Consider the following 19,616-nt stretch of genomic DNA (forward strand, 5'->3'; position numbering starts at 1 on the left):
GAGTAAGTGCATAGTTAGTGGAGAGTGAGTGCAGAGTAATTGCAGAGTAAGTGCATAGTAAGTGGAGATTGCAGAGTACGTGCAGAGTAAGTGAAGAGTGCAGAGTAAGTGCAGAGTGCATAGTAAATGGAGAGAGAGTGCAGAGTAAGTGCATAGTAAGTGGAGACTGCAGAGTACGTGCAGAGTAAGTGAAGAGTGCAGAGTAAGTGCAGAGTGCATAGTAAGTGGAGAGTGAGTGCAGAGTAAGTGCATAGTAAGTGGAGACTGCAGAGTACGTGCAGAGTAAGTGATGAGTGCAGAGTAAGTGCAGAGTGCATAGTAAGTGGAGAGTGAGTGCAGAGTAAGTGCATAGTAAGTGGAGACTGCAGAGTACGTGCAGAGTAAGTGCAGAGTGAGTGGAGTGTAAGTGCAGAGTGGAGAGTAAGTGCAGAGTGCAGAGTAAGTGCAGAGAGCTGGTATGGTGAAGTTGGACATTGTTACAAAAACAAATCACTCACTTTTCAAGAGTGAGGTGACAGAAAGCACCGATTATTGCAGAAATATGAAGAACGGGGCTAACAGCATATTGACACGCGGGTTTCTGCGTATAAAAACACGTGACAGTATCGCCCAACATTCCTCTGAAGTGTCGCCCTGATTCACGACTCTGCGGTGGCGTTGTCCTGACAAGGGGTGCAACTCTAGCTAACATGGAGCGGCAACATATAGCGTCTAAGTTCCCACTCAAGGTAATCAAACTATCCATGAAGTATTCGTCTCACACCACAATGTATGTCATTTACTGTCGTTTTCATGTCATCTAAAGTGAAGTCACTTTAGACCTCAAAATATGCGAAGCGATTTACAAAGCCTATTCACTCATAAGCCGGTAAATTTCCGCGAGTGAGGTCACAGAGGCTGCCTAGGACAATTAGAGAAGAACTGGGACATGGGCTCGTACTCTCATGTCCTGCATGTACATTACAACCGTGTCTGTTCTCCCTGGCTGTTGTAACAGGCCACGTAGCCTGTACACGTAATCTCCTATCGAGTCAATCACAGGCCATGTAGCCTGTACACGTAATCTCCTATCGAGTCAATCACAGACACGTCTAAAGCAAGCTGACCCATGCAAGCTAAATGAAGATATCTTATCAAAGTCCACGAAGTCAATAATACATCACCATGCGCCATTTGTCTCATATTTCACATTAGACTTTACAACATGCCAGATGAATGTATCGAGAAATAATTTGAGTACAGACGTGTTATTTGTCTGTTATGTTATTTTGAAGACATACAATCACCTATTTATATTTAGTGTCATGTTTTATGCGTGTCCACGTTTAGTGTGTTTCAATGAGAGAGGTCATGAGCCTCAAAGGCCGCTGTCTTGCAGGGCCGATAGCCAGCGAGAACCATGTTTAGTGTTGACCTCTGGAACAGCGTAACAGTATGTGTGCTTTCTTCACTGCCACTGTGTTCTATTTATAACTTCTATAATCTGTATTTCCCCCGTGGCTATTTTTAGACCTATTGCAGCGCGTATAGCGGTTGATTTGTTTCACTCATTAATGATAAATTAAAGTAGAAAAGGATTTAAAACCCTTATCACACAAGCATTTCAAGTACAAGCCTCAGGGTAAACACAGTTTTTAACCCATGATTTTACATCTTTATGAATATTAAACAACAGTTTTCTCAATTAATTACTTATATTATGATGACGAAATAGTGACCAGATTTTGTTTTACACATAGATTCGAACGCATTTGAAAAATCTATAAATAGTCCTTACTTGCCTTCTTTTGTTTGAACGTATTGGTCTGTATTAGTCTGTATAAACATAGTATCAATACTTACCATTTCTAAATCCAACTTGCTCTTCGACAATTGTCTCAAAATATTCTAAACAAAATGTCAAACGTTTATAAATATTTGAACACACCTAGTAATACAGGTGATTGTTTCAGGTTTGTGTGGGATTATGATAAGAACGATCGATTGCAAGATGCTTTTTACCACGATAGTGTGCAGGAATTACTTCACAGATCAATGGAAGTGGCATTAACTGATATCAGTGAAGTGTGCAATGTTTGCTTGAAGCATTGTGTAACGCTGGTATGTCTAGAGAAGGGAGGTTGGTCGAAGTATGGCAGATAGGAAATGGTTGGATATTGACTGTGAATTCCTCAGAAGGGAAGATGTAGGTGCTTGAATAGATTCAGAAAAAAAGTAAAGTTGCAGTATCCTCATCAATTTACACCCAGGCTAGACATAAGTATAATAGTACGTGCAGGAGTAAAACAAGGCAATACAAGGCGATTCCGCGAGATGACTAGAAAGCAGCATTAATTATCCAAAACAGTTCTGGTCTACTCTAAAACTTGGATGGCAAAAGACAGGTTAATAATAATAATAATATAAACATAGATACCTGGTATAAACATTTCAGAGACTTAGAGGAGGCTAGTTTAGTAGCTGATGTATTAGATTTTCCTACTTCAAGAGAAGAAATCACTTCAAGTATACACAAATTGAAAAAAGAAAAATCTCATGGTATTGATAACGTAATACCCAAGTTTTTGAAGAGTTCATCAGATATAATTGTCCCATATTTAGAAGTTTTGTTTATTGCTGTTTTTGAAAATTCCAATTTTCCCAAAGATTGGCCAGTGGGCATTATCATTCCTCTTCACAAACAAGGTAATGTAAATGATACCAACAACTACAGAGGCCTCCATTATTAAGCATACTTAGTAATATATTCTTAGATATCAATAATAGACGATAAGTATTTGGGGCTGAACAAGAAAATAGATGAGGCACGCACAAGCTGGTTTTCTTTATTAACGATCTGGCAGAAGAAATACAAAAATAATTGCAAAGGTGGTATACAGCTACACCTAGATATTGTAAAAATATGTTTGCTTCTGTTTGCCGATGATGTCGTAATGATTTCGAGTACTGTACCCGGACTTCAAAGTCAGATAAATGTGCTTGAGCAATTTTGTGAACAATTTGATTTAAGCGTTAACACAAGAAAGACCGAAGTTATTGTTATTGTATATAGAAACGGCGGTATGTTATCAAAACGGGAGAAACGGTTTTACAAAGACGTGGTTGCAAGCTATAAGTATTTGGGAGTACATCTTTCATTAAAATGATCTTAGTATCTTCATTCAATACAGGCTTCAACACAAGCAAAGACAATTCTCAATATGTGTCATAAACGTCTCAGATCTATTGAGAGTGTAAATATTAATCATTCTTTTTTAAATTTTGGATGCAAAAATAAAAGCCAATTCTATTATATGGGGGTACCGGTGAGGTTTGGAGTGTTCATCAGTTAGCTTTGATTGAAAGGGTGCATGTATATGCATGAAAAAGATATCTCGTAGTAAAGATAAACACCCCCAATATGGTGAATGTGGTAGGTTTCCACTATATATAATTGCACAAATAAAAGTCATAAAGTATTGGTTGAGGCTATTTAGGATGCCAAATGATAGATACCAAATGAAGAGTTATGAAATGACGGTATTGTATGACAAAAATGGAAAGCAAAACTTGGTTTCGTCAGTTCAAAAGCTCATCAATGATTTAGGCTTAGTCTATGCTTGGCAAAGTCAAAATGTAGATTGTTCTGAAGATACAAAGCGGTATTTTTTGTTAGTGAAACAGAGTTAGTTTTTACACTAAAACTGATCAAAACCTAGAATGCTTTCGGGGGGAATTAGCCACGGGATCAACACACCTTCAAAGACAAACAGAGAGAGGTTCTCAGGCAAAGCAGGAATTCTTTATTAAATGTTTTCATCATCATCAAGCATATAGACATAGTCGGACAATCTCCTTCATCATCAAACACAAAGACATAATCAGACAAATAATTAAGCAGTGATACCAAAACTGTTAAGATATTCTTTGTTATATAATATGCATGAGTTAATAAACAGTTGCTTGTTATGTGATCTCACTTTGAGAACAATGCATTAACTTCAGAGACGTATCAGTACCCATTCAAGTTACAGCCTAATATAACATTGCATAAGATTACGTAACACATTTATAATTAAAATACCATTTGTAAAATAATAACAAAGTGTAAAGTGTAAGCTCAACTCATTGGATATTCATTTACATCATAGCAGTGAACATTTGATATAATGCAGACATTATAATCAATTCAAATTAAATTACTCATTGATAATTACTCATAATGTTTGATATATATATTTAAGGTACTCATAAATAACATCTGAACAATGTTTACAAAAAGCAATCATATGAAAGATTATAACAACACCTTTCTTGAACAATGACATGTCTAATGACTTATTTTACATTAAATACGGTAATGTGACGTCATGAACTATAGCTGATTCAGGTGTACACTCCAGAGTTAAATAGTGAACACAAGATTTAATACGGTAAATAATAATGGGACCTGCATTCAATGACTGAATACATTATACTAAATTCAGATAACAGCTATGCGCAAAAATGATTAAATACGGTACGTGACGTCACTGCCGAGCGCTGGTGAGTGTGCCGTTATATAACAATGAGCGGTGCCGCCTGTGCATGCCGCGCTATGCGGGCCGAGCTTATACAAATCACACATGAATGAACACCGTATTTGAAACTTGAAATATACATGAATTAAAACTGATTATTAGTGAACGTATATTCTATTGTGAATGTTTATGAACCTTATTGGAGATTTCGCCAAACAGAGAAATTGCTTGTGAACTGTAATTTAGAAATGGATATAAACACTGCTATAGGAAAGCCTGTTTCATTATAACTATTCTACAACATAAAACTACTACGTTATCTGTAGCGTCCAAATTATGCTAAAAGTATAGCATCTGAGATATTCTATACAGCGTCCATTCATCTTACCGAATGGAAGTAATATGCATAAATTGGAAAACATAAATTTATCAGGCATTGCTTAATTTGTGTGCATTTATCTAGAACAGAAGTTACGTTCGAGTATTGTGGTCTAGTGCTATGCCCTCACAAAGTAGTTACCTAATAAGAAATATTTTGGGCTACAGATAAGAATAATATACTTTGCTGTACTTGCACTGATCTGGTTTTGTATATAAAGAATATATTTGATGCATGAACATGGGATATAAGTTATATTCTTGAACCGTATTTATCAGGCATAAGAACGCAAACAAATATACATAACGTAAATTATATCGAGTAACTGGATCATGTTAATGCATATTGACGCATTTAACGTTGTTGCATTATAAAACCACTCTACTAACGATACAGCATACAATAAGGTAAATAACCCGACACACATATGAATAGTGGTCCTACCGATACATGGACAAATAATTCATACATTATTATAATGCACGCTGTTCACATTAAAACATGATAATTATGAAGCATCCACGACACCTGTGATTACTAATTACAAATGTATTTGCCTAGTAGTTTTAACCCGATAAGTAAACATGTGGGATACGAACGCTGATTGTGGAATAGTAATATTTCTACATGCGACGCACGCATATAAAGTACTGTAGTTAATTTGTGTCAGTAAAACTTGAATAATATGCAGCTTAGATTCGCACGGCATTTCGAATACATAGAGTATAAGTTCATTGTTCAAGCAAGATATTCATACAAAATTAAAGACAATTTTAAAAGACAATTTTAAGCAAAGTTCAACCTAAATGCCAAAGTAACAAGTAAAAGTGACTTACCTTCAAAGACAAACAGAGAGAGGTTCTCAGGCAAAGCAGGAATGACTAACAGTCAATTTCCCCCTATATTTATACCTGAGACCTCCTTTGTTAATCTGAAGGCAAGTCTACACGAGCGTGTCCAGTTTGAAATTTGAGACTTTGGACTAATAAAGACTGGACATGTTATACAATTTTGTATGATGGGTTTGGTCTGTTAATAGCCAAAGCCCACGGTCAGTTTGGAAAGTTGCGTAATAGAAGATTATAAATGCCGATAGAATCACTCAGCTCGTGTTTGGTTTCGCGTTTTCAATTTTCTAGTTTGGTCAGTTGACGCTAAATAGCTGATAACGGTACACTGGTAAGTGCCGAACGCGCTGACCACTACTAGTTGTTATTCAACATGTAATTAAAGTCTCGCCGGCCGACCTGATTGTGGCGGCGTAAATCTGAAGTGCCAGATGTTGTTATGCAATTTCTTATCGCTAGTATGTACCAACAGGTCTTAAATGGTTAACCGACAACTTATGAATTGAAGGCGAATTTCACAAAAAGTTGAATAAAATATAGCAATTTTAGCACTGTTACATTAGCATTATCGTCGAAAAGTCAAGACTTTAGTTTGTTTAAAACACATTTTATAACTACAGAATATCTTTTGAAACCACTCTTGTACAAATATAGAATTGCATTTTCTAGATTCAGGCGCTCATCACATGAATTAAATATTGAAACAGGAAGATATTCCAAAATAAAAAAACATTAGGTTATGTAAAATGTGTAACCTACAGCTAATAGAGGCTTACTAGGAAGGGAATACTCATCAACGCAGAATGGAATCTGTTTCGGCGCATAACCTAGACTTACTAGGAAGGGAATACTCATCAACGCAGAATGGAATCTGTTCGGCGCATAACCTAGACTTCTTATTCTCCTGGATTAACAACTTTTATTGACACCAGAAGAAAGGACGATGCTGACATTTGGACCTAAATGCGTTTAGGTAGAACATACCAAATGTAAAGGCTGCAATTGAAAAGGGCTTTGAATTTTCTTTGTGTGCAATGAACTACTTCTGCGATGTCAGACGTGCTACGGTTCTATTTCTGCTGTTTCAGGTGGAGCTGCACGTGCACATGGATGGTGCGGCCAGACACCAGACAATCGTGGACGTTGCGGCGTCCCGGGGACTCATCCCCCACTGCCACACCGTCCAGACCCTGAAACAGCAGATCGTTATTTCAAAACCCTCAACCCTCGACCGCCTCCTGCAAAGCTTTGCCACCTTCTCGCCAGTGTTTGCGTAAGATAACCTCAATACCAAGGTTAAGGTCAGCTTGACCATTGACCCTCATTGCGAAGTACAGGACGAAAACTCCTAAGATTGACCTTAGTTTTGTTGTATCGTAGTCCTGTTAATGTTGAACTTGTTGGTTTTCACTTGTGTTACACTGACACAATACCCAGATACTTTGCGACATATACCCAGATACAATACCCTCATACCCTGGGATAAATACCAAGATACACTGAGACATATACCCACATACATGGAGATAAATACCAAGAAACACTGTGACATATATCCAGATACACTGTGACATATATCCAGATACACTGAGACATATACCCACATACATGGAGATAAATACCAAGATACACTGTGACATATATCCAGTTACACTGTGACATATATCCAGATACACTGAGACATATACCCACATACTTGGAGATGAATACCAAGATACACTGTGACATATATCCAGATACACTGAGACATATGCCCAGATACATGGAGACGAATGCCCAGATACATGGAGACAAATACCCAGATACATAGAGACAAACACCCAGATACATAGAGACAAATACCCAGATACATGGAGACAAACACCCAGATAGATGGAGACAAACACCCAGATACATAGAAACAAACACCCAGATACATGGAGACAAATACACAGATACATGGAGACAAACACCCAGATACATGGAGACAAACACCCAGATACATGGAGACAAACACCCAGATACATGGAGACAAATACACAGATACATTGAGACATTTACCCAGATAGATGGAGACAAACACCCAGATACATGGAGACAAATACCCAGATACATGGAGACAAACACCAAGATACATGAAGAAAAAATACACAGATACATGGAGACAAACACCCAGATACATGGAAACAAATACCCAGATACATGGAGACAAACACCCAGATACATGGAGACAAACACCCAGATACATGGAGACAAACACCCAGATACATGGAAACAAATACCCAAATACATGGAGACAAACACCCACATACATGGAGACAAACACCCAGATACATGGAGACAAACACCCAGATACATGGAGACAAACACGCAGATACATGGAGACAAACACCCAGATACATGGAGACAAACACCCAGATACATGGAGACAAACACCCAAATACATGGAGACAAACACCCAGATACATGGAGACAAACACCCAGATACATGGAGACAAACACCCAAATACATGGAGACAAACACCCAGATACATGGAGACAAACACCCAGATACATGGAGACAAACACTCAGATACATAGAGACAAACACCCAAATACATGGAGATAAACACCCAGATACATGGAGACAAACACCCAGATACATGGAGACATTTACCCAGATAGATGGAGACAAACACCCAGATACATGGAGACAAATACCCAGATACATGGAGACAAATAGCCAGACACATTGAGACATTTACCCAGATAGATGGAGACAAACACCCAGATACATGGAGACAAATACCCAGATACATGGAGACAAATAGCCAGACACATTGAGACATTTACCCAGATACATGGAGACATTTAGCCAGATACATGGAGACAAACACCCAGATACATGGAGACAAACACCCAGATACATGGAGACAAACACCCAGATACATGGAGACAAACACCCAGATACATGGAGACAAATACCCAAATACATGGAGACAAACACCCAGATACATGGAGACAAACACCCAGATACATGGAGACAAACACCCAGATACATGGAGACAAACACCCAGATACATGGAGACAAAAAAAACAGATACATGGAGACAAACACCCAGATACATGGAGACAAACACCCAGATATATAGAGACAAATACCCAGATACATGGAGACAAATACCCACATACATGGAGACAAATACACAGATACATGGAGACAAACACCCACATACATGGAGACAAATACCCAGATAAATGGAGACAAACATCCAGATACATTGAGACAAACACCCAGATACATGGAGACAAACACCCAGATACATGGAGACAAACACCCAGATACATGGAGACAAACACCCAGATACATGGAGACAAACACCCAAAGACATGGAGACAAACACCCAGATACATGGAGACACACACCCAGATACATGGAGACAAACACCCAGATACATAGAGACAAACACCCAGATACATGGAGACAAATACCCAAATACATGGAGACAAATACCCAGATACATGGAGACAAACACCCAGATACATGGAGACAAATACCCAAATACATGGAGACAAACACCCAGATACATGGAGACAAACACCCAGATACATGGAGACAAACACCAAAATACATGGAGACAAACACCCAGATACATGGAGACAAACACCCAAATACATGGAGACAAACACCCAGATACATGGAGACAAACACCCAGACACATGGAGACAAACACCCAGATACATGGTGACAAACACCCAGATACATGGAGACAAACACCCAGATACATGGAGACATTTACCCAGATAGATGGAGACAAACACCCAGATACATGGAGACAAGTAGCCAGACACATTGAGACATTTACCCAGATAGATGGAGACAAACACCCAGATACATGGAGATAAACACCCAGATACATGGAGACAAACACCCAAATACATGGAGACAAACACCCAGATACATGGAGACAAACACCCAGATACATGGAGACAAACACCCAGATACATGGAGACATTTACCCTGATACATGGAGACAAACACCCAGATACATAGAGACAAACACCCAGATATATGGAGACAAATACCCAGATACATGGAGACAAACACCCAGATACATGGAGACAAACACCCAGATACATGGAGACAAACACCCAGATACATGGAGACAAACACCCAGATACATGGAGACAAACACCCAAATACATGGAGACAAACACCCAGATACATGGAGACAAACACCCAGATACATGGAGACAAACACCCAGATACATGGAGACAAACACCCAGATACATGGAGACAAACACACAGATACATGGAGACAAGTAGCTAGATACATGGAGACAAACACCCAGATACATGGAGACAAACACCCAGATACATGGAGACAAATACCCAGATACATGGTGACAAACACCCAGATACATGGAGACAAACACCCAGATACATGGAGACATTTACCCAGATAGATGGAGACAAACACCCAGATACATGGAGACAAGTAGCCAGACACATTGAGACATTTACCCAGATAGATGGAGACAAACACCCAGATACATGGAGATAAACACCCAGATACATGGAGACAAACACCCAAATACATGGAGACAAACACCCAGATACATGGAGACAAACACCCAGATACATGGAGACAAACACCCAGATACATGGAGACATTTACCCTGATACATGGAGACAAACACCCAGATACATAGAGACAAACACCCAGATATATGGAGACAAATACCCAGATACATGGAGACAAACACCCAGATACATGGAGACAAACACCCAGATACATGGAGACAAACACCCAGATACATGGAGACAAACACCCAGATACATGGAGACAAACACCCAAATACATGGAGACAAACACCCAGATACATGGAGACAAACACCCAGATACATGGAGACAAACACCCAGATACATGGAGACAAACACCCAGATACATGGAGACAAACACACAGATACATGGAGACAAGTAGCTAGATACATGGAGACAAACACCCAGATACATGGAGACAAACACCCAGATACATGGAGACAAATACCCAAATACATGGAGACAAACACCCAGATACATGGAGACAAACACCCAGATACATGGAGACAAATACCCAGATACATGGAGACAAACACCCAGATACATGGAGACAAACACCCAGATACATGGAGACAAATAGCCAATTACATGGAGACAAACACCCATATACATAGAGACAAACACCCAGATACATGGAGACAAACACCCAGATACATGGAGACAAATAGCCAGATACATGGAGACAAACACCCAGATACATGGAGACAAATAGCCAATTACATGGAGACAAACACCCATATACATAGAGACAAACACCCAGATACATGGAGACAAACACCCAGATACATGGAGACAAATAGCCAGATACATAGAGACAAATACCCAGATACATGGAGACAAACACCCAGATACATGGAGACAAACACCCAGATACATGGAGACAAATACCCAGATACATGGAGACAAATAGCCAGATACATGGAGACAAACACCCAGATGCATGGAGACAAACACCCAGATACATGGAGACAAATAGCCAGATACATGGAGACAAATAGCCAGACAAACACCCAGATACATGGAGACAAACACACAGATACATGGAGACAAATACCCAGATACATGGAGACAAATACCCAGATACATGGAGACAAACACCCAGATACATGGAGACAAACACCCAGATACATGGAGACAAACACCCAGATACATGGAGACAAACACCCAGATACATGGAGACAAACACCCAGATACATGGAGACAAACACCCAGATACATGGAGACAAATAGCCAGATACATGGAGACAAATACCTAGATACATGGAGACAAATAGCCAGATACATGGAGACAAATAACCAGATACATGGAGACAAATAGCCAGATACATGGAAACAAATACCTAGATACATGGAGACAAATACCCAGATACATGGAGACAAATACCCAGATACATGGAGACAAACACCCAGATACATGGAGACAAATAGCCAGATACATGGAGACAAATACCTAGATACATGGAGACATTTACCCAGATAGATGGAGACAAACACCCAGATACATGGAGACAAACACCCAGATACATGGAGACAAATAGCCAGATACATGGAGACAAATACCTAGATAAATGGCGACATTTACCCAGATACAAGGAGACAAACACCCAGATACATGGAGACAAACACACAGATACATGGAGACAAACACACAGATACATGGAGACAAATACCCAGATACATGGAGACAAATAGCCAGATACATGGAGACAAACACCCAGATACATGGAGACAAATAGCCAGACACATTGAGACATTTACCCAGATAGATGGAGACAAACACCCAGATACATGGAGACAAACACCCAGATACATGGAGACAAATAGCCAGACACATTGAGACATTTACACAGATAGATGGAGACAAACACCAAGATACATGGAGAAAAATACCCAGATACATGGAGACAAACACCCAGATACATGGAGACAAACACCCAGATACATGGAGACAAACACCCAGATACATGGAGACAAACACCCAGATACATGGAGACAAACACCCAGATACATGGAGACATTTACCCAGATAGATGGAGACAAACACCCAGATACATGGAGACATTTACCCAGATAGATGGAGACAAACACCCAGATACATGGAGACAAACACCCAGAAACATGGAGACAAATAGCCAGACACATTGAGACATTTACCCAGATAGATGGAGACAAACACCCAGATACATGGAGACAAACACCCAGATGCATGGAGACAAACACCTAGATACATGGAGACAAACACCCAAATACATGGAGACAAACACCCAAATACATGGAGACAAACACCCAGATACATGGAGACAAACACCCAGATACATGGAGACAAACACCCAGATACATGGAGACAAATACCCAGATACATGGAGACAAACACCCAGATACATGGAGACAAACACCCAGATACATAGAGACAAACACCCAGATACATGGAGACAAACACCCAGATACATGGAGACAAATAGCCAGATACATGGAGACAAACACCCAGATACATGGAGACAAACACCCAGATACATGGAGACAAACACCCAGATACATGGAGACAAACACCCAGATACATGGAGACAAACACCCAGATACATGGAGACAAAAACCCAGATACATGGAGACAAATAGCCAGATACATGGAGACAAACACCCAGATACATGGAGACAAACACCCAGATACATGGAGATAAACACCCAGATACATGGAGACAAACACCCAGATACATGGAGACAAACACCCAGGTACATGGAGACAAACACCAAGATACATGGAGACAAACACCCAAATACATGGAGACAAACACCCTTATACATGGAGACAAATACCCACATACATGGAGACAAACACCCAGATACATGGAGACAAACACCCAGATACATGGAAACAAACACCCAAATACATTGAAACAAACACCCAGATACATGGAGATATTTTCCCAGATACATGGAGACAAATAGCCAGATACATGGAGACAAACACCCAGATACATGGAGACAAACACCCAGATACATGGAGACAAACACCCAAATACATGGAGACAAATACCCAAATACAAGGAGACAAACACCCAGATACATGGAGACAAACGCCCAGATACAGGGAGACAAATACCCAGATACATGGAGACAAATAACCAGATACATGGAGACAAACACCCAGACACATGGAGACAAACACCCAGATACATGGAGACAAATACCCAGATACATGGAGACAAACACCCAGATACATGGAGACAAACACCCAAATACATGGAGACAAATACCCAAATACATGGAGACAAACACCAAGATACATGGAGAGAAACACCTAGATACATGGAGACAAACACCCAAATACATGGAGACAAACACCCAGATACATGGAGACAGACACCCAGATACCTGGAGACAAACACCCAGATACATGGAGACAAATACCCAAATACATGGAGACAAACACCAAGATACATGGAGACAAATACCCAAATACATGGAGACAAACACCAAGATACATGGAGACAAACACCCAGATACATGGAGACAAATACCCAGATACATGGAGACAAACACCCAGACACATGGAGACAAACACCCAGATACATGGAGACAAATACCCAGATACATGGAGACAAACACCCAGATAAATGGAGACAAACACCCAAATACATGGAGTCAAATACCCAAATACATGGAGACAAACACCAAGATACATGGAGAGAAACACCGAGAAACATGGAGACAAACACCCAAATACATGGAGACAAACACCCAGATACATGGAGACAAACACCCAAATACATGGAGACAAACACCAAGATACATGGAGACAAACACCCAGATACATGGAGACAAACACCCAAATACATGGAGACAAACACCCAGATACATGGAGACAAACACCCAGATACATGGAGACAAACACCCAAATACATGGAGACAAACACCAAGATACATGGAGACAAACACCCAGATACATGGAGACAAATACCCAAATACATGGAGACAAACACCAAGATACATGGAGACAAATACCCAAATACATGGAGACAAACACCAAGATACATGGAGACAAACACCCAGATACATGGAGACAAATACCCAGATACATGGAGACAAATAACCAGATACATGGAGACAAACACCCAGACACATGGAGACAAACACCCAGATACATGAAGACAAATACCCAGATACATGGAGACAAACACCCAGATACATGGAGACAAACACCCAAATACATGGAGTCAAATACCCAAATACATGGAGACAAACACCAAGATACATGGAGAGAAACACCCAGATACATGGAGACAAACACCCAAATACATGGAGACAAACACCCAGATACATGGAGACAAACACCCAAATACATGGAGACAAACACCAAGATACATGGAGAGAAACACCCAGATACGTGGAGACAAACACCCAAATACATGGAGGCAAACACCCAGATACATGGAGACAAACACCCAGATACATGGAGACAAACACCCAAATACATGGAGACAAACACCAAGATACATGGAGACAAACACCCAGATACATGGAGACAGACACCCAGATACATGGAGACAAACACCCAGATACATGGAGACAAATACCCAAATACATGGAGACAAACACCAAGATACATGGAGACAAATACCCAAATACATGGAGACAAACACCAAGATACATGGAGACAAACACCCAGATACATGGAGACAAATACCCAGATATATGGAGACAAATAACCAGATACATGGAGACAAACACCCAAATACATGGAGACAAACACCAAGATACATGGAGACAAACACCCAGATACATGGAGACAAACACCCAAATACATGGAGACAAACACCCAGATACATGGAGACAAACACCCAGATACATGGAGACAAACACCCAAATACATGGAGACAAATACCCAGATATATGGAGACAAACACCCAGATACATGGAGACAAACACCCAAATACATGGAGACAAATACCCAGATATATGGAGACAAACACCCAGATACATGGAGACAAACACCCAAATACATGGAGACAAACACCAAGATACATGGAGACAAACACCCAGATACATGGAGACAAACACCCAAATACATGGAGACAAACACCCAGATACATGGAGACAAACACCCAGATACATGGAGACAAACACCCAAATACATGGAGACAAACACCAAGATACATGGAGACAAACACCCAGATACATGGAGACAAATACCCAAATACATGGAGACAAACACCAAGATACATGGAGACAAATACCCAAATACATGGAGACAAACACCAAGATACATGGAGACAAACACCCAGATACATGGAGACAAATACCCAGATACATGGAGACAAATAACCAGATACATGGAGACAAACACCCAGACACATGGAGACAAACACCCAGATACATGAAGACAAATACCCAGATACATGGAGACAAACACCCAGATACATGGAGACAAACACCCAAATACATGGAGTCAAATACCCAAATACATGGAGACAAACACCAAGATACATGGAGAGAAACACCCAGATACATGGAGACAAACACCCAAATACATGGAGACAAACACCCAGATACATGGAGACAAACACCCAAATACATGGAGACAAACACCAAGATACATGGAGAGAAACACCCAGATACGTGGAGACAAACACCCAAATACATGGAGACAAACACCCAGATACATGGAGACAAACACCCAGATACATGGAGACAAACACCCAAATACATGGAGACAAACACCAAGATACATGGAGACAAACACCCAGATACATGGAGACAGACACCCAGATACATGGAGACAAACACCCAGATACATGGAGACAAATACCCAAATACATGGAGACAAACACCAAGATACATGGAGACAAATACCCAAATACATGGAGACAAACACCAAGATACATGGAGACAAACACCCAGATACATGGAGACAAATACCCAGATATATGGAGACAAATAACCAGATACATGGAGACAAACACCCAGACACATTGAGACAAACACCCAGATACATGGAGACAAATACCCAGATACATGGAGACAAACACCCAGATACATGGAGATATTTTCCCAGATACATGGAGACAAACACCCAGATACATGGAGACAAACACCCAAATACATGGAGACAAATACCCAAATACATGGAGACAAATACCCAAATACATGGAGACAAACACGCAGATAGATGGAGACAAATACCCAGATACATGGAGACAAACACCCAGATACATGGAGACAAACACCCAGATACATGGAGACAAACACCCAGGTACATGGAGACAAACACCAAGATACATGGAGACAAACACCCAAATACATGGAGACAAACACCCAGATACATGGAGACAAATACCCACATACATGGAGACAAACACCCAGATACATGGAGACAAACACCCAGATACATGGAAACAAACACCCAGATACATTGAAGCAAACACCCAGATACATGGAGATATTTTCCCAGATACATGGAGACAAATAGCCAGATACATGGAGACAAACACCCAGATACATGGAGACAAACACCCAGATACATGGAGACAAACACCCAAATACACGGAGACAAATGCCCAAATACAAGGAGACAAACACCAAGATACATGGAGACAAACGCCCAGATACATGGAGACAAATACCCAGATACATGGAGACAAATAACCAGATACATGGAGACAAACACCCAGACACATGGAGACAAACACCCAGATACATGGAGACAAATACCCAGATACATGGAGACAAACACCCAGATACATGGAGACAAACACCCAAATACATGGAGACAAATACCCAAATACATGGAGACAAACACCAAGATACATGGAGAGAAACACCCAGATACATGGAGACAAACACCCAAATACATGGAGACAAACACCCAGATACATGGAGACAGACACCCAGATACATGGAGACAAACACCCAGATACATGGAGACAAATACCCAAATACATGGAGACAAACACCAAGATACATGGAGACAAATACCCAAATACATGGAGACAAACACCAAGATACATGGAGACAAACACCCAGATACATGGAGACAAATACCCAGATACATGGAGACAAATAACCAGATACATGGAGACAAACACCCAGACACATGGAGACAAACACCCAGATACATGGAGACAAATACCCAGATACATGGAGACAAACACCCAGATACATGGAGACAAACACCCAAATACATGGAGTCAAATACCCAAATACATGGAGACAAACACCAAGATACATGGAGAGAAACACCCAGATACATGGAGAGAAACACCCAAATACATGGAGACAAACACCCAGATACATGGAGACAAACACCCAAATACATGGAAACAAACACCAAGATACATGGAGAGAAACACCCAGATACATGGAGACAAACACCCAAATACATGGAGACAAACACCCAGATACATGGAGACAAATACCCAGATACATGGAGACAAACACCCAGATACATGGAGACAAACACCCAAATACATGGAGACAAATACCCAAATACATGGAGACAAACACCAAGATACATGGAGAGAAACACCCAGATACATGGAGACAAACACCCAAATACATGGAGACAAACACCCAGATACATGGAGACAGACACCCAGATACATGGAGACAAACACCCAGATACATGGAGACAAATACCCAAATACATGGAGACAAACACCAAGATACATGGAGACAAATACCCAAATACATGGAGACAAACACCAAGATACATGGAGACAAACACCCAGATACATGGAGACAAATACCCAGATACATGGAGACAAATAACCAGATACATGGAGACAAACACCTAGACACATGGAGACAAACACCCAGATACATGGAGACAAATACCCAGATACATGGAGACAAACACCCAGATACATGGAGACAAACACCCAAATACATGGAGTCAAATACCCAAATACATGGAGACAAACACCAAGATACATGGAGAGAAACACCCAGATACATGGAGACAAACACCCAAATACATGGAGACAAACACCCAGATACATGGAGACAAACACCCAAATACATGGAGACAAACACCCAGATACATGGAGAGAAACACCCAGATACATGGAGACAAACACCCAAATACATGGAGACAAACACCCAGATACATGGAGACAAACACCCAGATACATGGAGACAAACACCCAAATACATGGAGACAAACACCAAGATACATGGAGAGAAACACCCAGATACATGGAGACAGACACCCAGATACATGGAGACAAACACCCAGATACATGGAGACAAATACCCAAATACATGGAGACAAACACCAATATACATGGAGACAAATACCCAAATACATGGAGACAAACACCAAGATACATGGAGACAAACACCCAGATACATGGAGACAAATACCCAGATACATGGAGACAAATAACCAGATACATGGAGACAAACACCCAGACACATGGAGACAAACACCCAGATACATGGAGACAAATACCCAGATACATGGAGACAAACACCCAGATACATGGAGACAAACACCCAAATACATGGAGTCAAATACCCAGATACATGGAGACAAACACCAAGATACATGGAGAGAAACACCCAGATACATGGAGACAAACACCCAAATACATGGAGACAAACACCCAGATACATGGAGACAAACACCCAAATACATGGAGACAAACACCAAGATACATTGAGACAAACACCCAAATACATGGAGACAAACACCCAAATACATGGAGACAAACACCCAGATACATGGAGACAAACACCCAGATACATGGAGACAAATACCCAGATACATGGAGACAAACACCCAGATACATGGAGACAAACACCCAAATACATGGAGTCAAATACCCAAATACATGGAGACAAACACCAAGATACATGGAGAGAAACACCCAGATACATGGAGACAAACACCCAAATACATGGAGACAAACACCCAGATACATGGAGACAAACACCCAAATACATGGAGACAAACACCAAGATACATGGAGAGAAACACCCAGATACATGGAGACAAACACCCAAATACATGGAGACAAACACCCAGATACATGGAGACAAACACCCAGATACATGGAGACAAACACCCAAATACATGGAAACAAACACCCAGATACATGGAGACAAACACCCAAATACATGGAGACAGACACCCAGATACATGGAGACAAACACCCAGATACATGGAGACAAATACCCAAATACATGGAGACAAACACCAAGATACATGGAGACAAATACCCAAATACATGGAGACAAACACCAAGATACATGGAGACAAACACCCAGATACATGGAGACAAATACCCAGATATATGGAGACAAATAACCAGATACATGGAGACAAACAC

General features: G+C 40.5%; 1 protein-coding gene across 2 annotated transcripts in view; it reads left to right on the plus strand.

The window, feature by feature from the left end:
• The first annotated feature begins 575 nt into the window (after nt 1–575).
• Nucleotides 576–19,616, plus strand: part of LOC124124176 (adenosine deaminase-like) — a 42,497-nt gene continuing 23,456 nt past the window's right edge. The window contains exons 1-2 of one of the 2 annotated variants that reach the window (XM_048392703.1): nt 576–728; nt 6,815–6,999. In XM_048392703.1, coding sequence (XP_048248660.1) covers nt 690–728; nt 6,815–6,999 — 224 coding nt within the window. In that variant the 5' untranslated portion in view covers nt 576–689. The remainder of the gene's footprint in view (nt 729–6,814; nt 7,000–19,616) is intronic. The other variant, XM_046487269.2, reaches the window with a different exon arrangement.

This window comes from Haliotis rufescens, unplaced genomic scaffold (assembly GCF_023055435.1).
Source record: "Haliotis rufescens isolate VD_foot unplaced genomic scaffold, xgHalRufe1.0.p SCAF_1, whole genome shotgun sequence".
Taxonomy (NCBI): Eukaryota; Metazoa; Mollusca; class Gastropoda; order Lepetellida; family Haliotidae; genus Haliotis; species Haliotis rufescens.